Raw genomic sequence first — 27,463 nt, forward strand, 5'->3', positions numbered from 1 at the left:
CCACTTCTCTCCTTCTCAAATGACCTCCCACTTCCTTGAAATGTGATGGCTCTATGTGACATAGCCTAGAACCCCTGGGATTCCTTCCCTCTTCTTTCTCCCTTTCTTCTTCTTCTTCTATTTTCTCATTTTACAAATCCCTTCTTTGTAGGATCTCTATGGGTTCCAGATGAGCAACAGAGGCCTTGATCGCTTATTTCCTTCACCCCTCCCTAAAAGGGGGGTTTTTTGTTTCTCTGCCCCGGCCTCTTGCTCTAATTATTTATTTGGGTTACAGAATCACTAGGATGCTAACAGATTGGTAAACATGATACTGATTTGATTGCCCTGAAGTATTTTCTGTGAATGTTCACCCTTAACATTTCAAACTGTTGCTTACCTCTAATTAATGGACTCCTTATAAGCTTTGCTCTAATCCAATTTTACTGTGTTATAGGATAGTTTCCATCCTAGCCCTAAATTTGGGGAAGATTATCTGTTCAATGTGTATTGATATCTTTTATCACCATTGTGACAATGTAAGGTTTCTACCTTCTCTACTATTGAAAAATTCAATAAATTTCAGTAAAAGAATATTTCTGACCATCAGTAAAATGTGCAGCTCATTCATGCGAAAAATCTGTTTCGGACTAAACATCTGGTAAGAGACCAAACTATTCCAAGCTCGGCTTGTTTCCCACCTTCATGACCCAGGCCCCTTAGGAGAGCCACATAATCCAGTCCTAGTATTGCAGTCATCTCCAATTCTTCTTCCACTACCTGTAGTCCCTGTGTGGAGTCAAGAAACAGGAGATTCTGTCCCCCATAAGGCTCTGAAGAGAAGAGATTAAGGCGCCTATTTTGTCTCCCGCTTCTTCCAAACAAATTCTGAGCAGAGAAAATGTCATATATTTAACAAGAAATATAAAATATGTTCTACCTTGAAATTAAAGGAATAATGAAGATACAGTAAAGAACAATATATATATATATATATATATATATATATATATACACATATATATATATATATATATATATATATATATATATATATGTATATATATATATATATATATATATATATATATATATATGAAATTAACTATGGCTGGCAAATATTTTTATTTCTCTTGCCGAGTGTCACCTATAACTTAGGAAAGTTTAATCCCTCTTTAACCTTATAGGCTTTGAGATGTTCTGGGTAGAGGTTACACAGAATTATAGAATTTATTCAAAGTGCGTGAGAAGAGTGCAACGAGGGTACTGCAGTACAGCAGAGGCTAAAGAGAGGAGGAGCGGACAGGGGAACTGAGAGGGTTAGGGGTAAATGGAGGAGGAGACATGTTGAGCTATGATGGGCCCTGATAAGAGCAAAGGACCCTGGGAAATGTCATTGATATTATAACACATCTTTTTACCATCCAGGCACAAAGAACATCACATATGTAGGATCAAGAAAAGCCTACAAACAGTCAATTGCTTTAGCAACAGGTTTTCTAAGAACATCAGGACCATTAACAAGTGTAATACTTTACAGAAGTATTTTTACAGGAATGTTAGGGCTCATTTACACTTGCTTCAGCTTCAACACACATTAACGGCTAGTTTACACTTTTTCAAAACAAGGCTTTCTCTGAATGCCAGTCATAGCTCCTGTCACTAAAAAAAATGGTTAGCTTACAGTCCTGTTTACACCTTGCTTTTGCTTTGCTTTGGCTTCACTTCAAAAATTATACCCCATATTGCTTTGGTGGTGCTTCAAAGCGTCTTCAAAGCCTCCATAGAAGTCTATGGCAAAGCTCACTTGAAGCCTCAGTAAAGCCCCACCGAAGCCTCATCGAAGCCCCAAATAGCCCCATCGAAGCCCCACCAAAGGCTCATCGAAGCTCCACCAAAGCCCCATCAAAGCCTCACCAAAGACTCATCGAAGCTCCACCAAAGCCCCATCGAAGCCCCACCAAAGCCTCATTGAAGCTCCATCGAAGCACCAAGCAAAAGCAAGGTGTAAACAGGACTGTAAGCTAACCTTTTTATTTAGTGACAGGAGCATTTTACTGGTATTCAGAGAGCTTTGAAAAAGCTTGTCCAAAACCTTGTTTTGAAGCAAGTGTAAACTAGCCCTTAGATAATTTTTTTTACAGTAACATTTGAAAAAATAGAAAAAGGTTAAAGCCCATTAAATTTTTTATTTTTTCACCTGTACTCCATTAGGCGAGATCTTCTTTACTTCTACTACACAACAAGAGGTGAGTGACAAACTCTCAAGGAAAATCCAGTTGAAAAATTTACCGTCACCTCCTATTCCAGTGATATCTGTATCATATTGGATTTCCCATCACCTTCTATCACAGCAACAATCAGAGAGTAAAGCCCCGTACACACGATCAGAAAATCGTACGGAAAAAACGCTTTAGAACCGATAGTATAATAACTGGATCGTCAGTACAGAGCTTTCGAGAGCCAATCATGACGGTTCATCCAATATTATCGGATCGGGCATGCACGGAAAAAAAATTTGTACAATGCCAGATCGTACGATATTCATTTAATCAGTACAGTTGTCCTTCGAAAATGCAATACAAATACATTACAACAAATTCCATCACTTCCGAACTTTTATTCTGTTGTACGAGAATTTGTAACTTTGGTAAAATCTTAAGGTTCGATCAGAGATTAGCATGTGAAAAAAAAAACAGACGATTATTCGTCCAATAATCTCATCGTGTGTACCAGGCATTAGTATCACCAGCGGGGACACAGGCAGCAATAAAATCTCAACACTTCCCTTCTATACAAAACCAAAGTAAACATTTATTTCTAAACAGAAACTGTAAGATTCAGATCTGAGTGCTGCTGTGTACATTACATAGAAATATCTGTGTTCATTTTTTCAAAGACAGAAAACATTACCTGAATCAGAGTAAGAAATTTTTTAGTCACTCTTTGCATGTGCCATCTTGTGACAATCCCTTTACTGGGTCCCTGTCCCAAATTACACGTTCTGTAGGACTTCAGACTAGCAGTGGATCCATCACGGCATAAAAGTTCAAACTGATCCAGTTCTGAATCTAAATAAAAGTAAAAAAAACATAGTTTGACAACATTTTATATTGCTATATTAAATATAACTGACCATACAAACAGGGATCTGATTGCTCATAACAGATTGATTAGATACCTAAACAATTATCCACACACCCACATTATGAACATCCACGATTCTATACAAGGAAATCTCCCCACGGCCTAATTTAAAAAAAAAAGCATGGTATATCCCTATTCCTCTTTCAAAGTAGCATGAGCCCTTAAAACTGTTTACCTACCTCCTATTTGTCCCCTCGCTGTCCCAATCTATCACCCAAGCTGTCTAAAATCCCTGTGTAAGTCGAAAATGCCAAAAGAAAAACAAGCTATAGCTTGTGCTAAAAACACACAAAACCTGGCGCATTTTCACAATCCAAAGTAGTAGAGTGATGTGCTGTGTAAGGCTCGATTCACACGAATGCGTTTTTTGATGCTTTTTGCAGTTTGCATTAATGCATTTTTTTTTTAACATGGGTTCTTATGGAACAGGTTCACATCAATACATTTTTGTGCCTCTGCATTTTTGGAAAGGATCAGGGACTTATTTCCCTGCAAAATGCAGCGTTTTGCATGTAATAGACTTCAATGGACCCTCATCCAAAACACAAGTACTGCGTTTTTTCAGCGATTTTACCGTGATTTTGCCACAATTTGTGCTTCTTTTTCTTTTACATTCACTGTATATAGCTGGTTGCTAAGGAGCGGGATGGGAAACCGGCTGCCGCGTCCTTAACAACCGATGAGTCATCAGCTGTCCCCGCTGACAGCTGAATGGAAAAAAAAAATTGCCGGCTAAAAAAATTCACAAAAAAAATGGCGTGGGGTCCCCCTCCCAGGGACCATACCAGACTCTTATCCAAGCATGCAGCCCGGCAAGTCATAAAAGGGAGGGGATGAGCGCGCGCACCCCCTCCTGAACAATACCAGACCACATGCCCTCAACATCTGGGGGTGGGTGCTTTGGAGCAGGGGGGGTTCCGCGACAACCCTGGCCATGGTTGTTGGGGTCTGCGGGTGGGGGGACTTATCGAAATCTGGAAGCCCCCTTTAACAAGGGGCCCCCAGATCTCTGCCCCCCCTATGTGAATGGGTATTAGGTACATCGTAACCCCTACCCATTCACCCCAAGAAGCAGTGAAATGTAAAAAAAAAACAAGAGTCAGTTTTTGACAAGTCCTTTATTAAAAAAATAGCTCTGAGCTGTCTTCTCCCGCTGCCGTCTTCTCCCTGAGCCGTCTTCTCCCGGTGCCATCTTCTTCTTGTGCTGTCTTCTTCTTTGTCGCCACTGTCGGCAAGGAAGGCCACTCTTGTCCTAAGGCTGTCTTCCTTCTCTGTCTGACATCTCTTATATAGCCATAGGGCATGGCCATACGATGACGTCACTTGGAGAGCCCGGCCCTTGTGACGTCACAAGGGGCCGGCTCTCCGGGTGACGTCATTGGATGGCCACGACCCATGCCCCAAACCACCCACCCCCCCATGTTGAGGGCATGCAGTCTGGTATGGTTCAGGAGGGGTGCTCAGTCATCCCCTCCCTTTCCTAACCTGCCGGGCTGCGTGCTCTGGTAAGGATATGGTATGAATTTTGGGGGGCCCACACCATTTTCTTTCATTTTGGCGAGGGGGTATCCCCTCCAAATTCATGCATGGCTGAAGGGTCTGGTATAGTCCTTGGGGGGGACCCCACACCGTTTTATTTGTGAATTTTTTTAGCCAGCAATTTTTTTTTTTACACTTAGCTGTCAGCGGGAAAGCCTGCTGACAGCTGATGACTCATCTGTTGCTAAGGACACGGCGGCCAGCTTCCCGACCCGCTCCTTAGCAACCAGCTATATACAGTGAATGTTAAAAAAAACCACAAATCGCAAAACGCAGTAAAAACGCAGAAAGCACAAAAAAAAGCACTGCAGAAACGCTGAAAAGCAACATGCATAGATGTGAATTTAGCCTAACACTGAGAACTGAGCTATCAAACACTGCCGATCGCTAGGTTCTCAGGGCTTCCTGAGCAGAGATCTGGTGGCGTCTCTCTAAAAGTCTGAGCTGGGTGCCGGTCCAGACATGTGGGCGGGTCCTGCCCATGAGGTCGAGATCCTTCTCGAGCCTGGACTGGCTCTGTGACGTCAGCCGACAGTGGGCTTCAGCTTGCTGTCTGCTGAAAACGTGTCACATGAGTGCAGAACGAACTCCACTCCTGTGATCCACAAGAGAAGTACAGCCAAACAAGTTTTGGCTGTACTTCTCCTTTAAATATATACATTTCTACCTCCATCCCAAATGTGAGACCAGCTAAAAAATAATATTACAGATCATAAGAATTAAAAATAGTATGCAAATGCTTTGGCAGCGGGGACTTCATTGGGCAAGAGCTCAAAATGAAACAAAAGAGGTGTTTTAATATATATTTGTTTTACAAAAGTATATGAAACTTACCAGGTACATCCATTATAGCAAAGTGATCGGTGAAAGCGACATCACCTGCTCCATTCTTCAGACACCTGCACATTGCAAACATAACAAACAACCGATGTTAAAGCTATAAGATCTATCCTTTGTATTCAATGCATTGTGCACTGCAACTCTGAGATGTGCAATATCTGATTTACAGATTTTTATTGATTTTATCAATCATTTCTTTTTTTTTTTTTAATAATAAACAAATTTTATATATGTTCCATTAACTCACAGGAATGTTCTTGATATCTTCACAGCAAAACTACTTGCTGTGAAATTATATTATTCTAATGACAGAGGTCAGTGATAAATCCACATTTTCTGCAAAATGTGCCCATTGTACCTGAAAGCACCATCAGAGTAAGAAAAAGGTTCGTTGCTGCTGGTCTCACAGAAGTGGTTCTTTTCTCGTACATAGGATTTGGGACCTTGGCATAGTTCACACAGGTTTGGGGTGGAGACTCCGATTCCAGGAATGCAGCTTACATTGAAATATGTACTGACAACTATGAAGGAAAAAAACAGGGTCTGGATAAAATCTGCATATACGGTAATCCAAAAACCAATTTTAAACTCCAAATCCATTAAAATAAAGAAAAATCTACCCTGTTAGCCCTTTTCCTATGCACTGCAAGGGTTAATAGCTTGTTATGTCTGAGGAATTTCAGAGCAGGCTGTATCACTTACCTTATACCCCACTCTGGCCGGCCGACTCTCCTTCTCTGCCCAAAGCTCTGGTCTGCGGGCAGAGACTTGGTGTCATCACATACAATATGGGGCATTAGCAACCGGCGCCAGTTTACAGAAATGACTATAGGGGATGGGGGCATAGTGGTCGCAGCACTTAAGGGACTCTATTGGAGTGATTCTAGTAGCTCTAAAGGCTCAAGGTTTTTTACCTTCATGCATTCTATGCATGAAGGTAAAAAACCTCCTCTATGTAGCAGCCCCCCCAGCCCCCCCAGTCCTTACCTGGGCCTGATCTTCCTCCAGAGCTGGGCATGAGAGCTTCGGCTCTCTGGGGACTCTCCCTTCTCATTGGCTGAGACAGCAGCGGAAGCCATTGGCTCCTGCTGCTGTCAATCACAGCCAGTGAGCCAATGAGTAGAGAGAGAGGGCGGAGCCGAGCCGTGGCTCTGTGTGTGAATGGACACACAGAGCTGCGACTTGAGAACGACCTCCCTTGGGTGCCCCAATTGCAAGCTGCCTGCTGTAAGGGCACTCTGCAGAAGGAAGGGGCCAGGAGCGGCTGCAAGGGACCGGAGAAAAAGAGGATCAGGGCTGCTCTGTGCAAAACCACTACACAGAGCAGGTGAGTATGAAATGTTTGTTATTGAAAAAAAAAAAAAGCCATTAATATCACTTTAAACCTTGTTCACACCGGTACGACTTGTCATGCGATTGACAGGTCAAATTGCATGACAAGTCACATTGTCGGCGATGGAACTGTTCAAATCAGTGAGATGCCAACTTTGTGGTGCCGAAAAAGTAGTTCCTGCACTACTTTTGGGTAGATGTCAGCCAAGTCGCTACTGAAGTCGCACTGACGTGTGGCTTTGAAATCATGTGAAATCACATGATTTCAAACCCGCATTCAGTGTGAACCAGGGCTTAAAAAGATAGTAAAGTCTATTTTTTTTTCAATACAAATAATAAAATAATTATACTTAGCTCCCCTGTGCAGTGGATTTGCAAAGAGCAGCTCGAATCCTCCTCTTCTCGGGTCCCACTTCTGTGCTCTTGGCCCCTCCCTCCTGTTGAGTTCCCCTGTTCTATCAGATAACCACTACCCATCAGATCGTGTAAGGGAAGTGACGCTCCGACCAAAAAAATACTTACTGCACATGCGCTATGCATTCCACAGCGCTATGCGTCCCAAACATTTCATGATCTGACGGGTAGTGGTAATCTGATAGAACACCCATGTGGACATCTTACTACACCCAGCTACGTCTTGAATTTCAGAGTATTTTTAGCAATAAAGTGAGCGTATAGTATATAAATAAATTTAGTGTATTGACATCTGTGATGCTGTTTTGATGTTTAATTTTGAAAGCTGAAAGGTTTAGCGCTGAGCAGTACTAGCGGTAATCTGATAAAGCACCCCAGAGCAAGCAGCTTGCTATGGGGGCACCCGAGCCAAGTCACAGCTCCCTGTGTCCATTCAGACAGGGAGCTGTGCCCCTCTCCCTCCTGATTGGCTAAATGACTTTGATTGACAGCAGCGGGAGCCAATGGAGCTGCTGTTGTGTCTCAGCCAATCAGGAGGGAGAGTTTCGGACGACCGAGACACTCATGGACATCGCTGGACAGAGATGGGGCTCAGGTAAGTATTAGGAGGGCTGAGGTCAGCTGCTTTACACAGAAGGCTTTTTATCTTAATTGAGGATGAGCTCAGGCGTGTTCGCAACTAGCACGTGCAGAGCCCACCAGGAAGTCGGCACTGCACTGCGCTAATCACAGGCAGTGAGACATTCCTCGATCTCTGCAGCCGCACATCGTGAAAATGTCTCACTGTCTGTGATTAGCGCTGTGCGGTGCCGACAGCCTGGCGGGCTCTGCACGTGCTAGTTGCGAACACACCTGAGCTCATCCTTAATCTTAATGCGTATAATGCATTAAGATTAAAAAAGTCTGACTTTACAACTCCTTTAATCCTCCACCCCTATACTAAACAAGCAATGGACCCTTCCAAGGAGGAAGAGCCCACTGCCAGGGTGGATTTTTTATTTGAATGGAGTTGAGTTTTAAAACTCACTCGTTCATAACTTGAACCTATTGTACATTTCAAAATTGTAGCTTAGGTCAATTTATCAATGTGTTCACTGAACAATCACACCTTTTCAATTCAAGTGAAAAAATATGTGAATCTTGGGTGAGATGTTACAGAACGTGGCAATGGTTTCACCATGCAGGAAGTGAGGGAAAATCTGCAACTTAGAGAGAAAAGGGGGTTCTAGCCTTTCGGACAGAGAAATAATGGATGTTGTTGCTTAGCCATTACTTAATGGAAAGTCAAGACCAATTAACAATGTTAAATTAAATTGGGGAGGGGCACAGAAGAGGCTTTTAGCCCCCGTTCACATAGGCGCAATTTAACGTGTCAAATCGCATGCCAAATCGCAGCCTATTGCCAGCCAATTGGTGCGATGCTGACTTTGTGGTGCCGCACTGATTTCCAAAAGTAGTTCCTGCACTACTTTTGATGACTTTGATGGTGATTTCAATAGACATCTGTGCATGAACCCGCACAGGTGTCTTTCAAATCGCCCCCCCCCGAACTCGCACTGAAATGCGAGTTTGAAATCGAGCAACCACACCGCTCCAGGACAATCACCTATCCCATGACTCAGCTGCCTCTGCAATTAGATGGGTGCCAGCCCTGCTTGAAACAGGAACATGGAAAAAGAAATGGATGGCCGCACTCCAATCATAGCTGTGATTAAGCACCAGTTCCGGTGTGGAACCCGTTAGCTGTGTCTTAGTTCACCACCTTTTGCTGTTGATGTTCTGCTTTTATTACCTGGAATAAAGGTAATTGCATTGGAGTGCGGTCATCCAGCTTAGTTTCTTTCTCCAGGATTTTGACTTTACTGAATTAAAGCCATTGTGTTGGGTGACGAGAGGACGATTAGGACGAAGTGTCCACAGTTAAGGTAGGATCTTTTCGAAGAACTTGACCAAGTCGCCAATGCTCCTCTCTGCACCCAGGTCCAAATTCCATCCCATGCATGGTCGGCGGAAATGCCGGAGTCCCAAAAAATGGCTCATGGGTCCCAGTGGCTTACATATGACTTTAGAGGAAAGCAGTCAATTCCAGATTTGTAGCGTTTGGCGAGTGAGGTCACTAGGGAACAATGCGCCCTTCAGGAGTACGGCAGGCGTCCACGGCAAAGCGCGGAGGTCGATCGTATTTATACGACCTTTTAGTTGGACCCAGAGGGGAATGGTGAATCCAGTCGAGTATACGCGTGAGTATTGTTGCTCTATGATAGATAGAGGCATCTGGAGCTCCAGCTCCACCCCGAGCCTTCGGGAGTAAAAGTGTTTCATAACGTATCCTTGGTCAGGCCCCTTTCCAGATAAAATTGGAGAACATCTGGCAGAGCTTCTTGAAGAAAGAGGATGGTATGTGGATAGGTATTGTTTGGAACAAGTATAAGAACTGAGGGAGAACGCCCATTTTTAAAACATTCACCCTGCCTAGCCAGGATAGGCGCCTGGTTCCGTAGTTTGAAAGGTCTGTCTTAGTTCTAAGAAGGAGAGGAGTGAAGTTTCTGGAAAACAACTGGGTCACATCTGAGGGTACGTGAATTCCAAGACAACGGATGGAGGCGGAGTCACTCTTAAAAGGAAATACAGTCGAGATTTGTCGAAGGGCCTCTTTTGACAGTGAGATATTCAGGATTTCCGATTTGTTATGATTCACTTTAAAGTTGCTCACCTCCTCGAACTTCGCAAATTCCTGCAGTATCTGAGGTAAGGACAATCTCGGTTGGGTCACAAATAGTATTAAACCGTCGGCAAGAAGGACTAGTTTAGAATGGATAGGGCCCACTGAGATACCTGTAATATTGGAATTATTGCGCAGGGCGATTGCTAAGTGTTTCATAACAAGAACGTGAAGGAGAGGTGATAGAGGACAGCCCTATCGCGTCCCATTATGGATGGAGAACGTAGGGCACAAGGATCCATTTACCCAAATTGTGGCAGATGGGGAGGAGTAGAGGGACATAATGCGTGACAGCATATGTGGGCCTAGACCTATTTGCATCAAGGACATTCGAAGGAATTGCCAGTTGGCCCAATCAAATGCCTTTTCTGCATCGACTGTTAGGAGGCATAGGGGATGCTGTGGGTACGGGCGTGTTCAGTCAAAAGTAACGTTTTCAGAGTGTTGTCTCTTGCTTCGCGTCCACTCACAAAACCCACCTGATCTAGGTGTATCAGTTGGGGCATCAATGGCTGCAGTCTATTGGCTAGTATCTTAGCAAATATTTTTAAATCTATACCTATTAGTGATATAGGCCTATAATTTGCACACAGAGTTGAGTCCTTGCCTGGTTTCGGGATAAGGGCTATGTGGGCTTCAAGTGTTTGCGCAGGAAACATGGAGCCCTCTGATAAGGAATTGAACACTGTAGTCAAAAAGGGGACCAGTAGGAAGGCAAATACTTTATAGAATTTAGTGGTAAAGCCGTCAGGACCCAGGCTTTTACCAGAAGGCGTGGCAGCTATAGCCCTCGTGACTTCGTCTACAGAAATTAACGTCTCAAGTTCATCTATAGTGTCGCCATCTAAGGTAGGAAGCGCCGTTTCCTCAATATAGGACATTTTATCAGTAACAGAAATGGAAGGGGAGCCTAAAAGGCCATCTGGAGATATATTGTAAAGGGATTGATAGAAATCTCTGAATGCTAGAGATATCTTAGAGGGTGCGATAAGAAAATCTCCAGATAAGGCTTGAATATGAGGTATAAATGCAGAAGACGGGTTAGGATGTATGGAGCAGGCTAGAGGTCTACCACATTTATCTTGGAATTGATATTGATGTAGGGCAATCTTGTCCACATAAGTACAAGCTGATGCCTCATAGAGTTTCCTGAGTTGGGATGGAGCCGTTGAGACCTCAGTGAGAGTCTCCGTCATTGGAGCACGTTTGTGTTGGGCTTCTAAAGCTTGAAGCTTTTGTATTGCAGATACTATAGCTGCCGAATATTCCTTCTTCAAGCGAGCCTCCATCTGGATAAAAATTCCTCGGAAGACAGCTTTCAGAGCTTCCCATTGTATAGGTCATGAGGTAGAGTCCGTAGCATGATCTGCAACCCCATCCACCCAGGGGGAACAGCAGTTCCATGTGGGTAGTGGGGGAGAGGGGGTAAATCCGGATAACCAGCAGTGAGAGCATCTGCGTTATTGCCTAGAGGCATGAGTAGAGTAATAGAGTATGCAAAAATTTGGGGGCGCTCCCCGCTAATGGAGCTAATGTAGGTAGCGTAAGCATTGTAGTCTTGTAGGCTCTGTTAAACCCCAGCTGGGAATAACACACCAGCGAAGAGCAGAGAAAGGGTCCAAAATTCCATTACACTGTAGGACCATGTGGTGTCTGGGCAGGTAGTGTATCGGTCGTGGACCAATTGTGGATCATTCTATAGGAAAAAACAAACCAAAAATGCTTCCAGTGCAAACCAGTAACGGGCGTAGACAACATTTGCAGGTCCTGAGTGCTGCTGTAAATAAGTGCAGTAGAAGTAGAACAGCGTGCAGTAATTACAGCTCAAGTCAATCTTCCGGTGAGGTAGGCCAACATGTTCTATGTTCCGTAGAGGTCGATCCAGATCTCAGGCGTCTGCAACGTTGTGGGCGAGGATCACGTCCTTGCAGTCTGGAGCGGTCATCAGGCGGGTCCAACCAATTTGGCACATCTATTTTCTCCAAAAAGAGGAAGAAGGCAGGGAGTTGGTCTGGATCAGACAAGATGAATTTACTGTCGCCCCATCCATAAAACAGTTTCATTCCCGGTACGTGCTGGAAATGTAACACTCCCATTGGTTGTGCTTTCAACCAAACTGTCAAACCATCCAATGGCTGGTGTCATAACTGATCACATGTGCAGCATCATGGCAGTTGTAGATTTAACAGAGGCCAAGATTGCAGCTTCCTTGGCTGAAAACGATAGGAGGGTTTACTTACACTTTAACTGATACTACACAAGTCACTCTGACTTTAGAAAAGGTTCCTGCACTACTTTGGTCTGACTTTGGTGCGATCACAGCCCTTGCACAGGTTCCTAAATAGCATCCAAGTCGGATGAAGTCAGCAGAAAGTTGCAGGGCAAAGTCGCAGGCAAAGTTGTATGACTTTGCTGTTGCAGCAGTGTGAATCAAGCCTTACAGCATCAATATGAAAAACAGTAACTAGTTTAACCTCCCTGGTGGTATTACCGAGTCTGGCTCGGGGTGGAATTTCAGAACCAAAAGCGGTAACCCCGAGCCAGACTCGGGATCGCATCGTAGGATCCAGGAAGAGTTTACTTACCTTGTCCCCAGGATCCTGCGATGTCTCCCCGCAGTGTGAGCGGCTCGTCCTCCGCTCGATTCATCACGGAGCCATGCTCCGTTCCCTGTGAGCGTTGCGACGCACGGGGACGGAGAACGGTACCAACTTCAAAAAGTGAAACACACACAATACATACGGTATACTGTAATCTTACAGATTACATTACTGTATGAAATTATTTCATATCCCTTTTGTCCCTAGTGGTTTCTCCAGTGGCCTGCATGCAGTTTTATATTATAAAAACTGTTCTTTCTGCCTGGAAACTGGAGATTGTCTATAGCAACCAAAACCATTCCTTTACATCAAAAATGGTTTTAGACCAGCTAGAAAACAGCAATAATAAATTAGAATCACTTGCAGAATTGAGCGATAGTGATTTGTGGGGAAATCCGTCATCAAACACTGAAAAGTAATGACAGCGACAATTCTGCAACTGAGCAAACTTCAGTGTTTTTGATTTGATTACATTATTGAATAATTTTTATTATTATTATATTATTATTTGGTATAATTATTTATAGTTATTTATTATATTATAATTTATGATTTCATGTTTCAAACTTTATCATACCTGGGATGTCTACTAGACTCTTGTTTGGACAGATTTAAGTGTGTTATTCCTAAGAATTACAGGCCTACAATATAAAACGCCAAATTTCCATGCAAAATAATGGTACCACTTTCAGCATCAAAAATATGAAATAATCATACCGCCAGGGAGGTTAATGAATATCTTTTTGCTACAAAATAACTTCCTTCACTGTGTGCATACACCACAAACTGGACCTTGAACAAAAATCTGTCAAATTTCTTTATGGTTTTATGTCCTACTAACTACCAGTTGTATATTTCTCATGCTTAGTTGCACCTTAGACCCTTGGAATTAGATTAAAATCAGAGCTCTGCTTCAGATGAAAACTTTTAGTATACAAATAATATATGAGTGGACTAAGAACTCCTGTTGTGTGCATAGCTTTGTTTATTTTCTAAAGCGTGGGGCTTTCTCTGAGACTAACATACAGTAAACCTGTGTTTTGCCCATATAGAGCAAAGCTAAAGCAAACTCTTGTATTGCCTGTGCTTAGTCAATGCAGTGCGAAGCAACAGGTTCACTTAAATAATAATAATAAAATTGCAAAGGAAAGTATGCCTAAAAATGGTGAAATTCTCATTTACTCACTTCACTTTCAGTCAATGTTTAAATACAGTTATGCTGATTGGTAGACCTTACAGATTACGTGTAAGTAAATCATTCTATATACAGTAAGCCTTAATAGAAATAGTTATATTGCTCTTGCCTTTAGCTAAGGGTTGCTCTTCATCCCATAAAAGTAAGTTTTTGGAAAGCAGGAATCCAAGAGGAATATTCCATCCTGATGTCCATCTGGCCCCATTGTGACAAGAACGAATCCCTTTTAAGTAATTAATACTCAGGGTACCACGACGGGCCACTGCCACTGCAAACACACAGCTTCCTGCAGAAAAAACATTGTTACTATGTCTGTGGTTTCAAGCGGCGACATTTACACAATCCTAAAACAAATATATTACCTTCAGCATGTTGTTCCTTTGCTACAACTGCCAGGTTATAAAGTCTGACAGCAGTATAGACATCCCCTGCATCAAGGGACACTGCATCAGCCTTATTGCCCTGTGAAGACACACAAGTTAAGCATCAAAAATAATTTTAACACAAAACAGGTCAAATGTCCTGAAGTTGAGTTTCCAACAGGGCTGCCAATAAAGGGGGTACCAATGGTCCTCCAAGTACATAAGGGGGCCCGGGGGGGCAGCAGGGTCAATCGGATCTTGGCAGGACAGAGAGGGGGATCAGTGCAGTGGGGTGCAATTACAGGAACAATGCCCTGTGTGTCTCTGCTCCCTGCAGCAGCTAAAAGCTGGTTTCTCCACCTCTCTCTCCCGCCAGCCTTCAGCGGCTGCAAGGGAGGCACATAGGGCATTGTTCCTGTAATTGTCCTCCCCCCCGTACTGCCCATATCCGATTCCCCCTGCTGTGTACCCCTTCACAGCGCTGCCAAATTCCTTCTCCCGCCCAGTTGCTGTGGCAGATGTTCAGGATGGAGAAGGGGTCGGTAAATATGTAATTTACCGGCTCCTTCCTTTTCTGAATGAACACAGTGAGTGATCGGTACTGATCAGTCACTGTGTTCGTTCATAACTGAAGCTTAGTAAACTGTATTTGCTATTTCTCAGTTTATTAATGAATAGGAGCATCTGTGTCCTGTTAATTCATCTGCAGTGCAGTGAGAAAGGAATTGAAGAATCTGTGTCCTCAGTTCCTTTCTCAAAGGTGAGATGTCAGAGGTCTGTTTAAACCGCTGATATTTCACCAAACTCCCCCCCAACAGCATTGTAAAAAAAAATGTAAAACAAAATAATTATTATATAAGTGAAAAAATAATATCAATTTGTAAAAAAATATTTTACAAAATAGTAAAAAATTATTTTTAAAAATTGTAAAAAATAATTTAAAAATTAAGGGCTCATTCACATGGGTTCTCTGGCCCATACAGTGTGACTGAGAGGTTTGTTTGTGAGGCTGTATCCCGCTGTCACTATATGAGGATGCAGCGACTGTATGAACACAGCTGCAGGTCCTAATTTGACAGGTGTGCAAGTGTAGCTGTGTGGCCCCAAATTCACACTTTCTGTCTTCGGCAGCCATATACCTGCATCTACATGCCTGTCTAATTAGGATTTGTGGCTGTGGCCGTACAGCTGCTGCACCCCCATAGTGTACCATAGCCGTACACAGCAATAGCCACATTTAACCACTTCAGCCCCGGAAGGATTTACCCCCTTCCTGACCAGAGCACTTTTTACAATTTGGCACTGCGTCGCTTTAACTGCTAATTGCGCGGCCATGCAATGCTGTACCCAAACAAAATTTGAGTCCTTTTCTTCTCACAAATAGAGCTTTCTTTTGATGGTATTTGATCACCTCTGCGGTTTTTATTTTTTGCGCTATAAACGGAAAAAGACCGAAAATTTTGAAAAAAAATGATATTTTCTACTTTTTGTTAAAAAAAAATCCAATAAACTCAATTTTAGTCATACATTTAGGCCAAAATGTATTCGGCCACATGGCTTTGGTAAAAAAAATGTCAATAAGCGTATATTTATTGGTTTGCGCAAAAGTTATAGCGTCTACAAACTAGGGTACATTTTCTGGAATTTACACAGCTTTTAGTTTATGACTGCCTATGTCATTTCTTGAGGTACTAAAATGACAGGGCAGTACAACCCCCCCCCAAATGGCCCCATTTTGGAAAGTAGACACCCCAAGGAAATTGCTGAGAGGCATGTTGAGCCCATTGAATATTTATTTTTTTTGTCCCAAGTGATTGAATAATGACAAAAAAAAAAAAATTTACAAAAAGTTGTCACTAAATGATATATTGCTCACACAGGCCATGGGCATATGTGGAATTGCACCCCAAAATACATTTAGCTGCTTCTCCTGAGTATGAGGTTACCACATGTGTGTGACTTTTTGGGAGCCTAGCCGCGTACGGGGCCCCGAAAACCAAGCACCGCCTTCAGGATTTCTAAGGGCATACATTTTTTATTTCTCTCCTCACTACCTATAACAGTTTTGAAGGCCATAAAATGCCCAGATGGCACAACCCCCCCCCCCTCCCAAATGACCCCATTTTGGAAAGTAGACACCCCAAGCTATTTGCTGAGAGGCATGTTGAGTCCATGGAATATTTTATTTTTTGACACAAGTTGCGGGAAAGTGACAATTTTTTTTTTTTTTTGCACAAAGTTGTCACTAAATTATATATTGCTCAAACATGCCATGGGCATATGTGGAATTACACCCCAAAATACATTCTGCTGCTTCTCCTGAGTATGGGGATACCACATGTTTAGGACTTTTTGGGAGCCTAGCCGCGTACGGGGCCCTGAAAACCAAGCAGCGCCTTCAGGATTTCTAAGGGCGTAAATTTTTGATTTCACTCCTCACTACCTATCACAGTTTTGAAGGCCATAAAATGCCAAGATGGCACAAAACCCCCCCAAATGACCCCATTTTGGAAAGTAGACACCCCAAGCTATTTGCTGAGAGGCATGTTGAGTCCATGGAATATTTTATTTTTTGACACAAGTTGCGGGAAAGTGACAATTTTTTTTTTTTTTTTGCACAAAGTTGTCACTAAATGATATATTGCTCAAACATGCCATGTGCATATGTGGAATTACACCCCAAAATACATTCTGCTGCTTCTCCTGAGTACGGGGATACCACATGTGTGGCACTTTTTGGGAGCCTAGCTTCATACGGGGCCCCGAAATCCAATCAACGCCTTCAGGATTTCTAAGGGCGTACATTTTTGATTTCACTCCTCACTACCTATCACAGTTTCGAAGGCCATAAAATGCCAAGATAGCACAAAACCCCCCAAAATGACCCCATTTTGGAAAGTAGACACCCCAAGCTATTTGCTGAGAGGCATAGTGAGTATTTTGCAGCTCTCATTTGTTTTTGAAAATGAAGAAAGACAAGAAAAATGTATTTTTTTTTCTTTTTTCAATTTTCAAAAGTTTGTGACAAAAAGTGAGGTCTGCAAAATACTCACTATACCTCTCAGCAAATAGCTTTGGGTGTCTATTTTCCAAAATGGGGTCATTTGGGGGGGGGGGGGGGGTTGTGCCATCTGGGCATTCCATGGCCTCCGAAACTGTGATAGGCAGTGAAGAGTGAAATCAAAAATTTACGCCCTTAGAAAGCCTGAAGGCGGTGCTTGGTTTTCGGGTTCCCGTACGCGGCTAGGCTCCCAAAAAGTCTCACACATGTGGTATCCCCGTACTCAGGAGAAGCAACAGAATTTATTTTGGGGTGTAATTTCACATATTCCCATGGCATGTTTGAGCAATATATCATTTAGTGACAACTTTGTGCAAAAAAAAAACCTAAAAAAACTAATTTGTCTTTTTCCCGCAACTTGTGTCTACTTTCCAAAATGGGGTCATTTGGGGGGGTTTTGAACTGTCCTAGCATTTTATGCACAACATTTAGAAGCTTATGTCACACATCACCCACTCTTCTAACCACTTGAAGACAAAGCCCTTTCTGACACTTTTTGTTTACATGAAAAAAATATTTTTTTTTGCAAGAAAATTACTTTGAACCCCCAAACATTATATATTTTTTTAAAGCAAATGCCCTACAGATTAAAATGGTGGGTGTTTCATTTTTTTTTTTTTACACAGTATTTGCGCAGCGATTTTTCAAACGCATTTTTTTTGGGAAAAAACTTTTTAATGCACTAAAACACACTATATTGCCCAAATGTTTGATGCAATAAAAAAGATGATCTTAGGCCGAGTACATGGATACCAAAAATGACATGCTTTAAAATTGCGCACAAACGTGCAGTGGCGACAAACTAAATACATTTTTAAAAGCCTTTAAAAGCCTTTACAGGTTACCACTTTAGATTTACAGAGGAGGTCTACTGCTAAAATTACTGCCCTCAGAGCGGGGGGGACAGGGGTGCTTTTTTAAAAAAAATTTTTCTTTATTTTTTTTTTATTCTTTATCTTATTTTTAAACTGCCCCTTTCATTTTTATTTTTTTTGTAATCATTTTTATTGTTATCTCAGGGAATGTAAATATCCCCTATGATAGCAATAGGTAGTGACAGGTACTCTTTTTTGAAAAAATTGGGGTCTATTAGACCCTCGATCTCTCCTCTGCCCTCAAAGCATCTGACCACACCAAGATCCGTGTGATAAAATGCTTTCCCAATTTCCCAATGGCGCTGTTTACATCCGGCGAAATCTAAGTCATGAAATGCTCGTAGCTTCCAGTTTCTTAGGCCATAGAGATGTTTGGAGCCATTCTGGTCTCTGATCAGCTCTATGGTCAGCTGGCCGAATCACCGGCTGCATTCTCAGGTTCCCTGTTGGGATAGGAGAGCCAGAGAAAAACATGGAAGACGGTGGGGGGGGGGGCATTCCTTCCCACTGCTTGTAAAAGCAGTCTAGAGGCTAATTAGCCGCTAGGATTGCTTTTACATAAAAGCCGACCGCTGGCTGAAAAGAATGATACCAAGATGATACCTAAACCTGCAGGCATCATTCTGGTATAACCACTGAAAATCCAGCAACATACCAGTACGTTGCTGGTCCTTGTTGGGCATATATTGTAAACTTTTTTTCCATGCAGCCTGTGGGCCGAACGAAAAAAAGATATTGATCGGTGGGTATGCCCACCATTAGAATACCTCCCTTCATCCATGCACTTCTAATGATGGGCATACATGCACCGTATATATATATGCCGAAGCATGGGGGCATCATCCCGCAAAAGTTAGGAGCAAATCGCTCCTCCGCCCTCTCCTGCCCCCACGCTTCGGCATATATGCTGAAGTATGAAACTGTGGTGGTGAAATCACCTCCAACAGCGCTGGAGTCACGGCTTTATGTATCGTGGGAGCAAGCGCTGTTGCTGTCAAGATAAATAAATCCGCGCTGCAACTGAATGGCGTACCTGCTAAGCAAATGATGGTTAACAAAAAAACAAAGTAACATTACAGTATAACAGTAATACTTACCATACCTGCAAAGCAAATACAAAAAAAAAAATAGTAAAAAATAAAACATTTAACGCAACCTGTGCCTACCTAAAATATATATATGCTGAAGCATGGGGGCATCCTCCCGCAAAAGGCAGGAGCAAATCGCTCCTCCACCCACTGCTGCCCCCACGCTTCGGCATATATGCTGAAGTATGTAACTGTGGTGGTGAAATCACCTCCGACAGCGCTGGAGTCACGGCTTTATATATCGTGGGAGCAAACGCTGTTGCTGTCAAGATAAATAAATCCGCTCTGCAGCTGAATGGCGTACCTGAAAATAAAAAAGTGGTTAACAATAAAAAAACAAAGTATAAAAAAATTGCATACCTATAAAGCAAACATGATAAAAACATAACAATAAAACATTGCAGTATAGAATGCAGAACAATAGAATAGAGAGAGAGAATAGAGAGAGAACAATAAAACAACAACTATTTTTGTTTTTTTTATTTGATATATTTTTTTGTGTTTTTTTCTTTTTTTTTTACACTTTTTTTTGTAACTTTAACTTTTTTAACTGGTACCAGGTTTGGGTCTCTCAAAATGCGATGGCATCTTGGGAGACCCTGTGAAAGTGTGTCCTAGTCTGTGCAGTGCTGTACCCTACGCTAATACTCAACTAGTGTATGGTAGCGTTCAAAACATTCACCAATGCAAAGATCAGGATTGTCAGGACAGAAGGGACAATAATACCGGGTGTCACGCCTAAATCCGCGCTTGCTGCAGACATGATATCTTTTTTGGGGGGCTCGCTGGGTAGGGGTACTCGGGAGGACATATAGGAAATGCCTCTCATGCAGCTGGCTTACTGCATTTGGTTGGGGATGGTGAGGTGGAGCACCGTCTGGAAACAGAAGGGCTCTGACGATCTCTTCTTGGAATTTAAGGAAGGATACAGTCCGTCCTGAAGCTCTGTATAGCACATAAGCATTCAGCAAAGCCAATTGAAATAAATAAACAGACACTTTTTTGTACCAGCGTCTGGCCTTACGGGCAACTACGTACGGCGCCAACAACTGGTCGTTGAGGTCCACCCCTCCCATGTTAAGGTTATATTCGTGGACACAGAGGGGTTTCTCCACAACACCAGTCACCGTAGTAATTTGGACCGTCGCGTCTGCATGAAGGGAGGTAAGAATGAAAACATTCTTATTGTCCCTCCACTTCATAGCGAGCAAGTTATTACACTGCAAGCAGGCTCTCTCCCCCAGCCTAAGACGGGAATCTACAAGCTGCTGGGGAAAGCCCCGGCGATTAGGTCGCACGGTGCCACATGCTCAAATCTGATGATCAAAAAGGTGGCTAAAAAGTGGCACGCTCGTGTAATAATTGTCCACGTACAAGTGGTACCCCTTTCCGAATAAGGGTGACACCAAGTCCCACACTATCTTGCCAGCACTTCCTATGTAGTCAGGGCAGTTTGTCGGCTCTACGTGACTATCTTTGCCTTCGTAAACCATAAAACTACATGTATAGCCTGTGGCCCTGTCACAGAGCTTATACATCTTGACCCCGTATCTGGCACGCTTGCTGGGAAGGTACTGTTTGAATGACAAGCGGCCAGAAAATTTAATCAGGGACTCATCAACGCAGACAACTTGATGGGGAGTAAACAAGTCTGCAAAACGTTGGTTGAAGTGGTTTACGAGGGGCCGAATTTTGTAGAGCCGATCATATCCAGGGTCTCCACAAGGACGACAGAGTTCATTGTCGTTGAAGTGCATGAACCGCAAAATCTGCTCGTATCGTGCCCTGGCCATGGAGGCAGAGAACACGGGCATATGGTAAATTGGGTCAGTGGACCAATATGACCGCAACTCACTCTTTTTATTTATGCCCATGTTGAGGGAAAGGCCCAGAAAGAGCTTAAATTCGGAAACCGTAATTGGTTTCTAATCTCTGGCAAGGGAGGACTGGGGAATAGTGGCGATGTGTTGACCAGCGTACAAATTGCTTTGGTCCACAATAGATCTTCGGTGAAAAACAGCGAATAAAAATCCGGTAGCGTAAAATCAACTGTTTCCACCTGAATTCCGGGTTGGCCAGTGAATGGGGGAAGTACGGGTGCTGCAGAAGTGGTGGGTTCCCAATTCGGATTGGTGAATGCAGCAGGAAGGGCACTATGGGCACGACGGGCCTGTGTTCGTCTTCTTGGTGGCAGCGGGACACTACTTGTGCTTGCCACCTCGCCATCTTGAACTGCACTTATGGGCCTCGCCACGTCACCAAGTATTACTGCAGTGCTGGATGTACGACCAGGGTGTACTAGGCCGCTGGTGCTTGCCAGTTCACCAGAAGGAATAGCGGCACTAGTACTTCTCTGCTCTATACGAGAGCCCTGCGGTTCTTGCACTTCAAGGACAGAAGAAGAAGATTGGGGTCTGGTATGCCTGACCTTAGCAGGGACCACAACTCCGTCGTCAGAGCTATCTGTCATGGAGCCGCTGTCCTCTACAGGTTCGTATTCTGAGCCTGAACTTGACAGATGAGTGACTTCCTCTTCACTATCTGTCATGCTCAGAAACGTGTAGGCCTCTTAACTAGTGTACCTTCGATTTGCCATTTTGGGCTCTAAATTTAGGGGTACACTAGTGAGACTCACAGGCAAAAAAGCTCCTGTTAGCGACTGATTCAAAACGCTACCAAAAAACTGTTAGCGATCGCAGGGATCAGGTCTGACTCTGCGAACGCTGCAGTTATGTGTGCTTAGCGTTTTGTAAGTGACAGTTATCGAACGATACTGCACTTGGGTGGGCTGGGCTGGGCCGAGGGGGCAAAACGCAGGTGCTAGCAGGTATCTGGGCTGATCCCGCTAACACTGCGTTTGTGGGAACCCTAAACTGCTGGGGACGCTAGTATAGATCTGATTGGATCAGATATCGATCCGTTCAGATACTATAGCACTAAGGGAGGTGTATGCTGCGTGCGTGGGTGTTATCGGTACTGGCGCTAACCTGACGCTGCCTGGGGCGACGCAGACCTTATCTGATCCTAAAAACGTAACTTATATCACTGCCGGGCAATTAGGGGGTTAAACCTTTATAAGGTAATAAACAGCGGGTGCCCTAAAACTATAATAAACTATAATAAACTATAAAAAACAGACTAACTAACCAGCGTCACCCATAACACTTATACGGTGATCGCTGGTGAAAGGGTTAACTAGGGGGCAATCAGGGGGTTAAAACCTTTAGTAGGTAGTATATGGGGGTCCCTGTCGCTATAAAACACTGACAGCGAACCTATATACTTACCTCCCTAACTAGCGTCACCTGTGTCACTAATACAGCGATCAGAAAAACGATCGCTTAGCGACACTGGCGACGGGGGGTGATCAAGGGGTTAACCTTTATTAGGGGGGGTTAGGGGGGTACCCTAGACCTAAATGGGGGTACCCCAGACCTAAAGGGGGCTAACCCTAACTGCCCTAACACTTTTAACTGTCACAAACTGACACCAATGCAAAAAAAAAAGAAAAAACTGCTATTGGTGTCACTGTGACAGGGGGTACAGGGGGGTGATCGGGGGGTGAAAAGTGTACCTAGTGTGTTCTACTAAACGTGTAGTGTTGGTGCACTTACTTGATGTCTTCTCTCCTCGGCGCCGGAGCGAAAAGACCGGCTCGAGGAGGGATGACATCACTTCCTCTCCCTCTGTTTACATTACAGAGGCAGAGGAAGGATTTTTATTCGCCGGGAGCGATCAGGAGGGGGTGGCCACGATTGGATGGCCTCCCCCTCACCTCTCATCGCCCGCGAACTGAAGCCGACCGCCTCTGGCAGCGGGGGGGGGGGTCCGATCGGACCAGGTACGTGATTTTGCCTGCCCGTGCCATTCTGCTGACGTATATCAGCGTGAGGCGGTCGGCAAGTGGTTAAAAAAACACAGATTCACACTGTACAGGCCACCTTGTAAATGAGCCCCAAGACCTCATTTGCACATAGAACTTTATTTATTAACTCAATACAATTTTTTCTTTTAGATTTAGCAGGAATTTTGGAAGTTATGTTTGTGTCCGCTTATAATGATTTAAGTGTATTTTTAGTGAAAATATAGTTTTGATATTTTTGGGGGGGCCCTCTCAGGAAGGCTGTATGGGGCTTCGTGATTTCTAACAACAGCCCTGGTTTCCAATATTGCTTATCTAATTTGGCATGAAACTGATAGGGAATTTACTGAGTCCTCTCACCCTGATCTTGCTCATACAGTCCTGTGTATTGTGAGCTCGGACACAAGATACCCTGGAGAATTGATCATTTGAAGGCAACAAACTCTGGAGAGTTCGGGCCAAATGAGAGCATTTTCTTTGTTCCCCATCAGACAGAGTACACCAGCGAAACTTCTTCCCTTTAAAGGATAAAGGAATTACATCAATAAAATCATTACATCATTCCATTACAATCATTACATCAACACAATCAGGGCAAGTAGTTTATTTAAAGTGGAACTTTATATATAACAGTTTGATTACAATTAATGTTCTTTAAAAAGAACATACATTCCACATTAATAATTATGCTACCAAAATTAGCGTGTGCTGTAAATTGCCTCCAGCATTGCTCCTGTTTCTTATTCGAGGCTGCCATTTTTTTGAAGCTCAGAGCAGTCACTTCCTTATTGGAGACTCTACCTCTCTCAAAATCTATATGTTACTTTCTGGAATTAAAATATGTACATGTCTAACCTTGATTGTCTGTCTTGGCTCAGTTAGGCAAGAAGGCTGACAGCAGCTTTACAGTGTTAAAGTTCACAGGCTGCCGATGAGGGGAAAAAGGAGAGGGAATCAGGGAGATAAGATAAGACACTATCCTTGTAAGTTTAAATCTCTTGTGTATCCCTTGCAGTAAAGTTTGTCTTGTCACCTCTCCTGTTTTTCTTTTCTCCCTCCCTAATATGTTTTACCTTACACAGTCTGTGTCATTTTTGTTGCTTCTACACCCTGTAAAAAAAATTGATTTACCCCCTGGATGACCAGGCCATATGGCATACGATACGGCACTGCGTCGCTTTAACTGACAATTGCGTGGTCATGCTATGTTGTACCCAAACAAAATTGATGTCCTTTTTTTCCCACAAATAGAGCTTTCTTTGGTGGTATTTGATCACCTCTGCGGTTTTTATTTTTTGCGCTATTTTAAAAAAAAGAGCGATAATTTTGAAAAAAAACTAAATTTTTCACTTTCTGTTATAATACATATCCAAAATAAATAAATAAATGTAAAAAAAATGAATTCATCACTTTAGGCCAATATGTATTCTTCTACATATTTTTGGTAAAAAAAAATCCCAATAAGCAAATATTGATTGGTTTGCTCAAAAGTTATAGCATTTACAAAATAAGGGATACATTTAGGGACTTTTAATTTTTTTCATTGTTTTTACTGGTAATGGTGGCAATTTTTAGTGGGACTGCGATCTTGCGGTGGACAAATCTGACCCTAAGTGATACTTTTTGGGGACCAGTGACATCAATACAGTGATCATTGCTAAAAAAATGCACTGACCAATGTATAAATGACACTGGCAGGGAAGAGGTTAACACTAGTGGCAATCAAAGGGTTAACTGTGTTCCCTGGGTGTGTTCTGTGTGGGGAATGGACTCACTGGACCAATACAGAGATCGCTGTTCATGATCACTAGGAACAGCAGATCTACATGTTGTCCCCTGTCAGAACAGGGATCCGCCTTGTTTTGTGGAGCAATCGTGGGTGGCCGACGGACACTGAGTCAGCCGGACCCACACACGTGCTCCCCCGGCATGCAGCAGGTGCGCGTGCGCCCACAGTATCTCATGCACAAAACAATGTACAGGTACGTCGTTTTGTGCAGCCGGGCCGCCCTGCCGCAGTATGTGTGCGGTCCAGAAGTGGTTAAAGATGAGTGGCCTCTAGAGGTTCTGATTTTAGGCACAGTACCGAGAATAGAGAGCAACTGACCATGTGCAGAGCAGGGTGAGATTGTGCATTACTGGATTTAGCATAGGCACATATTCTTAATGTTTTACATAGTTATACCTGCAAAAGGGACCATCCTTAAGAGATCTATCAGGACTTAAAGCGGAATTTCACCCAAAAGGGGAAGTTCTGCCTGTTTGCATCCCCCCTTCGATTTCCACATTCAGCACTTTTTGTGGGGAAGTGGGTACCTGGTTTTTACAGGTACCCACTCCCACTTCCTGTCAAATGCACCGCGGTGATCTGAGGAAGAATTTCAGCCTCTTTCCTTCCCCCTGCAGCCTTCTGGGACATATAACTGTTTATATATAGTAGATAAGGCTTTGGCTAAATTGCCATCTCTGAGTAGAGCTTCCAGGTTGCCAACCTTCACACTTAGACCAGAGGAGCCAAACTGGGCATTAAAGGCATGTCTAAACTCGAGGTATCTAAACAAATGAGAGTTAGGAAGCCGATATCGGCATTTTAATGCATCAAATGGTAGACGCACCCCATAAGTCTATATTTTTACAGTGACATTTGCAAAGTTAAACCTTTATTACTTTCAAATGGGGCCCTGCTAGGTTATCTATGTAGCGCTGGTAGATTTACAATCTACCGCATGTTAGGTAAATTTAGTAAATTGTGTGTTAGGAAGGTTAAAGTTTGCCTCTGTTCCAGCTTGGCTGACGTTGTGTATGTTTCCGTGCTGACCGGTGGGTGTCGCTGTTACCACTGGTCAGGGTTGTAAAGGCAACGTGTTGAAGCGAATGGATGCTCCTCTGTCCCGGAGGCACGCTCGGTGGTCCTCCGAGTTGCATTCTGGGCGAGGGTATTTATGGGACAGACGCCATATTTTGGGGTTCGTTTTACAGCTACCTGCTGGCCCTCCTGGCCGACAGGTATGCGTTAAGGAGCTACCGGGTAGTCCTCCAATCGGGAGGCCCACGATACAGCGGCGCAGGGGTGGGTCCAGAGGCTTGTCTGGAGCCTACCACCGCGGCCGAGGAATGGTCCCTAGCTGTCGGTCCTGTGTGATGAAGCTGGACAACCGAGGAGATCCCAGGGGAGGACCCATCTTGGAGAGATCATGCGGCGTGCTGGTCTATAGAGGGGCCTGGTGACTCGGTTGAAGGACGTATCCAAAAGTAACTATACAGCATAGTGTTGCCGGCTCGGCTTAAAGGTTCAAGCACTGTGACTGACTTTCACTATAGAAAACCCTATACATCCTGTGGCAGAGGATTGTATGGATTTTGTTCCCAAACAAGTCTGTGGCAGAGACTTTGATTCGTGCTGCGTGCTGGCTGCTAGACCGGTGAGAGAGGCCTATCCAGACGAGCAAGAAGTGTGTCCCACAAGGGGAGTGCATTTCAAATAGTATTTGAATTCTATCAGGACATTTTGTCAAGAGAACCCTACCAGAGAATATTTGAGTTTCTTCTGCAAGTTTCCTTTCTACCTCTTTCCTGCTACTTCCTAAGTCGCTTGTTTAATAAAGCATTGAAAACGTACTCCAGTGTTGGTGCGTGTGTTGTCCAGGAGTAAACTCAATGGAACCCTAGACCCGGTGCCGGTGAAACAGAGGGAAGCAGAGTGAAGGTAACAGACCCGCTTAAACCAGCAGCTCCACCGTGAGTTAAAGGCTTCCCGCAGCCATGGTCGAGGCCTACCCCAGAGGATGCCTGAGCCGGAGCTACCAGAGTCTACGTCTGGAACGGGTAAGCCACTTTTGGGGACTGTAAATAAATATTTGCCAGCGGAAAAATTGAGAGACTCGGAAACAGAATCCATGTCGGATCTTTCCGGTGATGATGACTTATTTGAAACCATGTCGCAAGAGCTATTGTGGTCACAAGGCGAAGATGTTGCCTCCACAATGACTTTTTCTGAATGGACTGGCCTGAGTTCTGGGAAGACGTCACCCTGTGTGGAAACACACAGTACTGTTGCGGAGACTTTGCCAAAGGCTACTAGCTCACTACAGACACCGGCTGGGTCTATGGTGAGAAAGTCACTAAATTCCTGTGTACCGCCTGGTATGGGGAGAGACAGATCTTTGCCAAAACTTGCTCGCTTGCAACGGATGTTAAACAAGCGTGTGGCTGCAGAGTATGGATTGGAGATTGAAGCTAATCGGCAACTTTGGTACAGTGAAGCTGTTTGGGACTACTTGTCTGTACCTAAGCCCTTCAGAAAGACTGGATGTTCCGTCCGGATGGATGAACGTTTCAGCGGATGCTTTGTACATTGGAACTTTGGCCGGCACATCTATGCTGATAAAGTGGTAATTTGCAGACCAGGAAAAGACAATGTTGTATACTTTATTATCACTGTGGATAA

At 43.6% G+C, this 27,463-nt stretch overlaps 1 protein-coding gene across 2 annotated transcripts in view; it reads right to left on the reverse strand.

The window, feature by feature from the left end:
• Positions 1–27,463, reverse strand: part of LOC141142525 (serotransferrin-like) — an 83,238-nt gene that overhangs the window by 53,318 nt on the left and 2,457 nt on the right. The window contains exons 2-8 of one of the 2 annotated variants that reach the window (XM_073629257.1): positions 23,377–23,534; positions 14,131–14,230; positions 13,878–14,054; positions 5,864–6,026; positions 5,500–5,564; positions 2,893–3,050; positions 681–867 (exon numbers count right to left, since the gene is read on the reverse strand). In XM_073629257.1, coding sequence (XP_073485358.1) covers positions 681–867; positions 2,893–3,050; positions 5,500–5,564; positions 5,864–6,026; positions 13,878–14,054; positions 14,131–14,230; positions 23,377–23,534 — 1,008 coding nt within the window. The remainder of the gene's footprint in view (positions 1–680; positions 868–2,892; positions 3,051–5,499; positions 5,565–5,863; positions 6,027–13,877; positions 14,055–14,130; positions 14,231–23,376; positions 23,535–27,463) is intronic. The other variant, XM_073629258.1, reaches the window with a different exon arrangement.

The sequence above is a fragment of the Aquarana catesbeiana genome, linkage group LG01 (genome assembly GCF_042186555.1).
Source record: "Aquarana catesbeiana isolate 2022-GZ linkage group LG01, ASM4218655v1, whole genome shotgun sequence".
Taxonomy (NCBI): domain Eukaryota; kingdom Metazoa; phylum Chordata; class Amphibia; order Anura; family Ranidae; genus Aquarana; species Aquarana catesbeiana.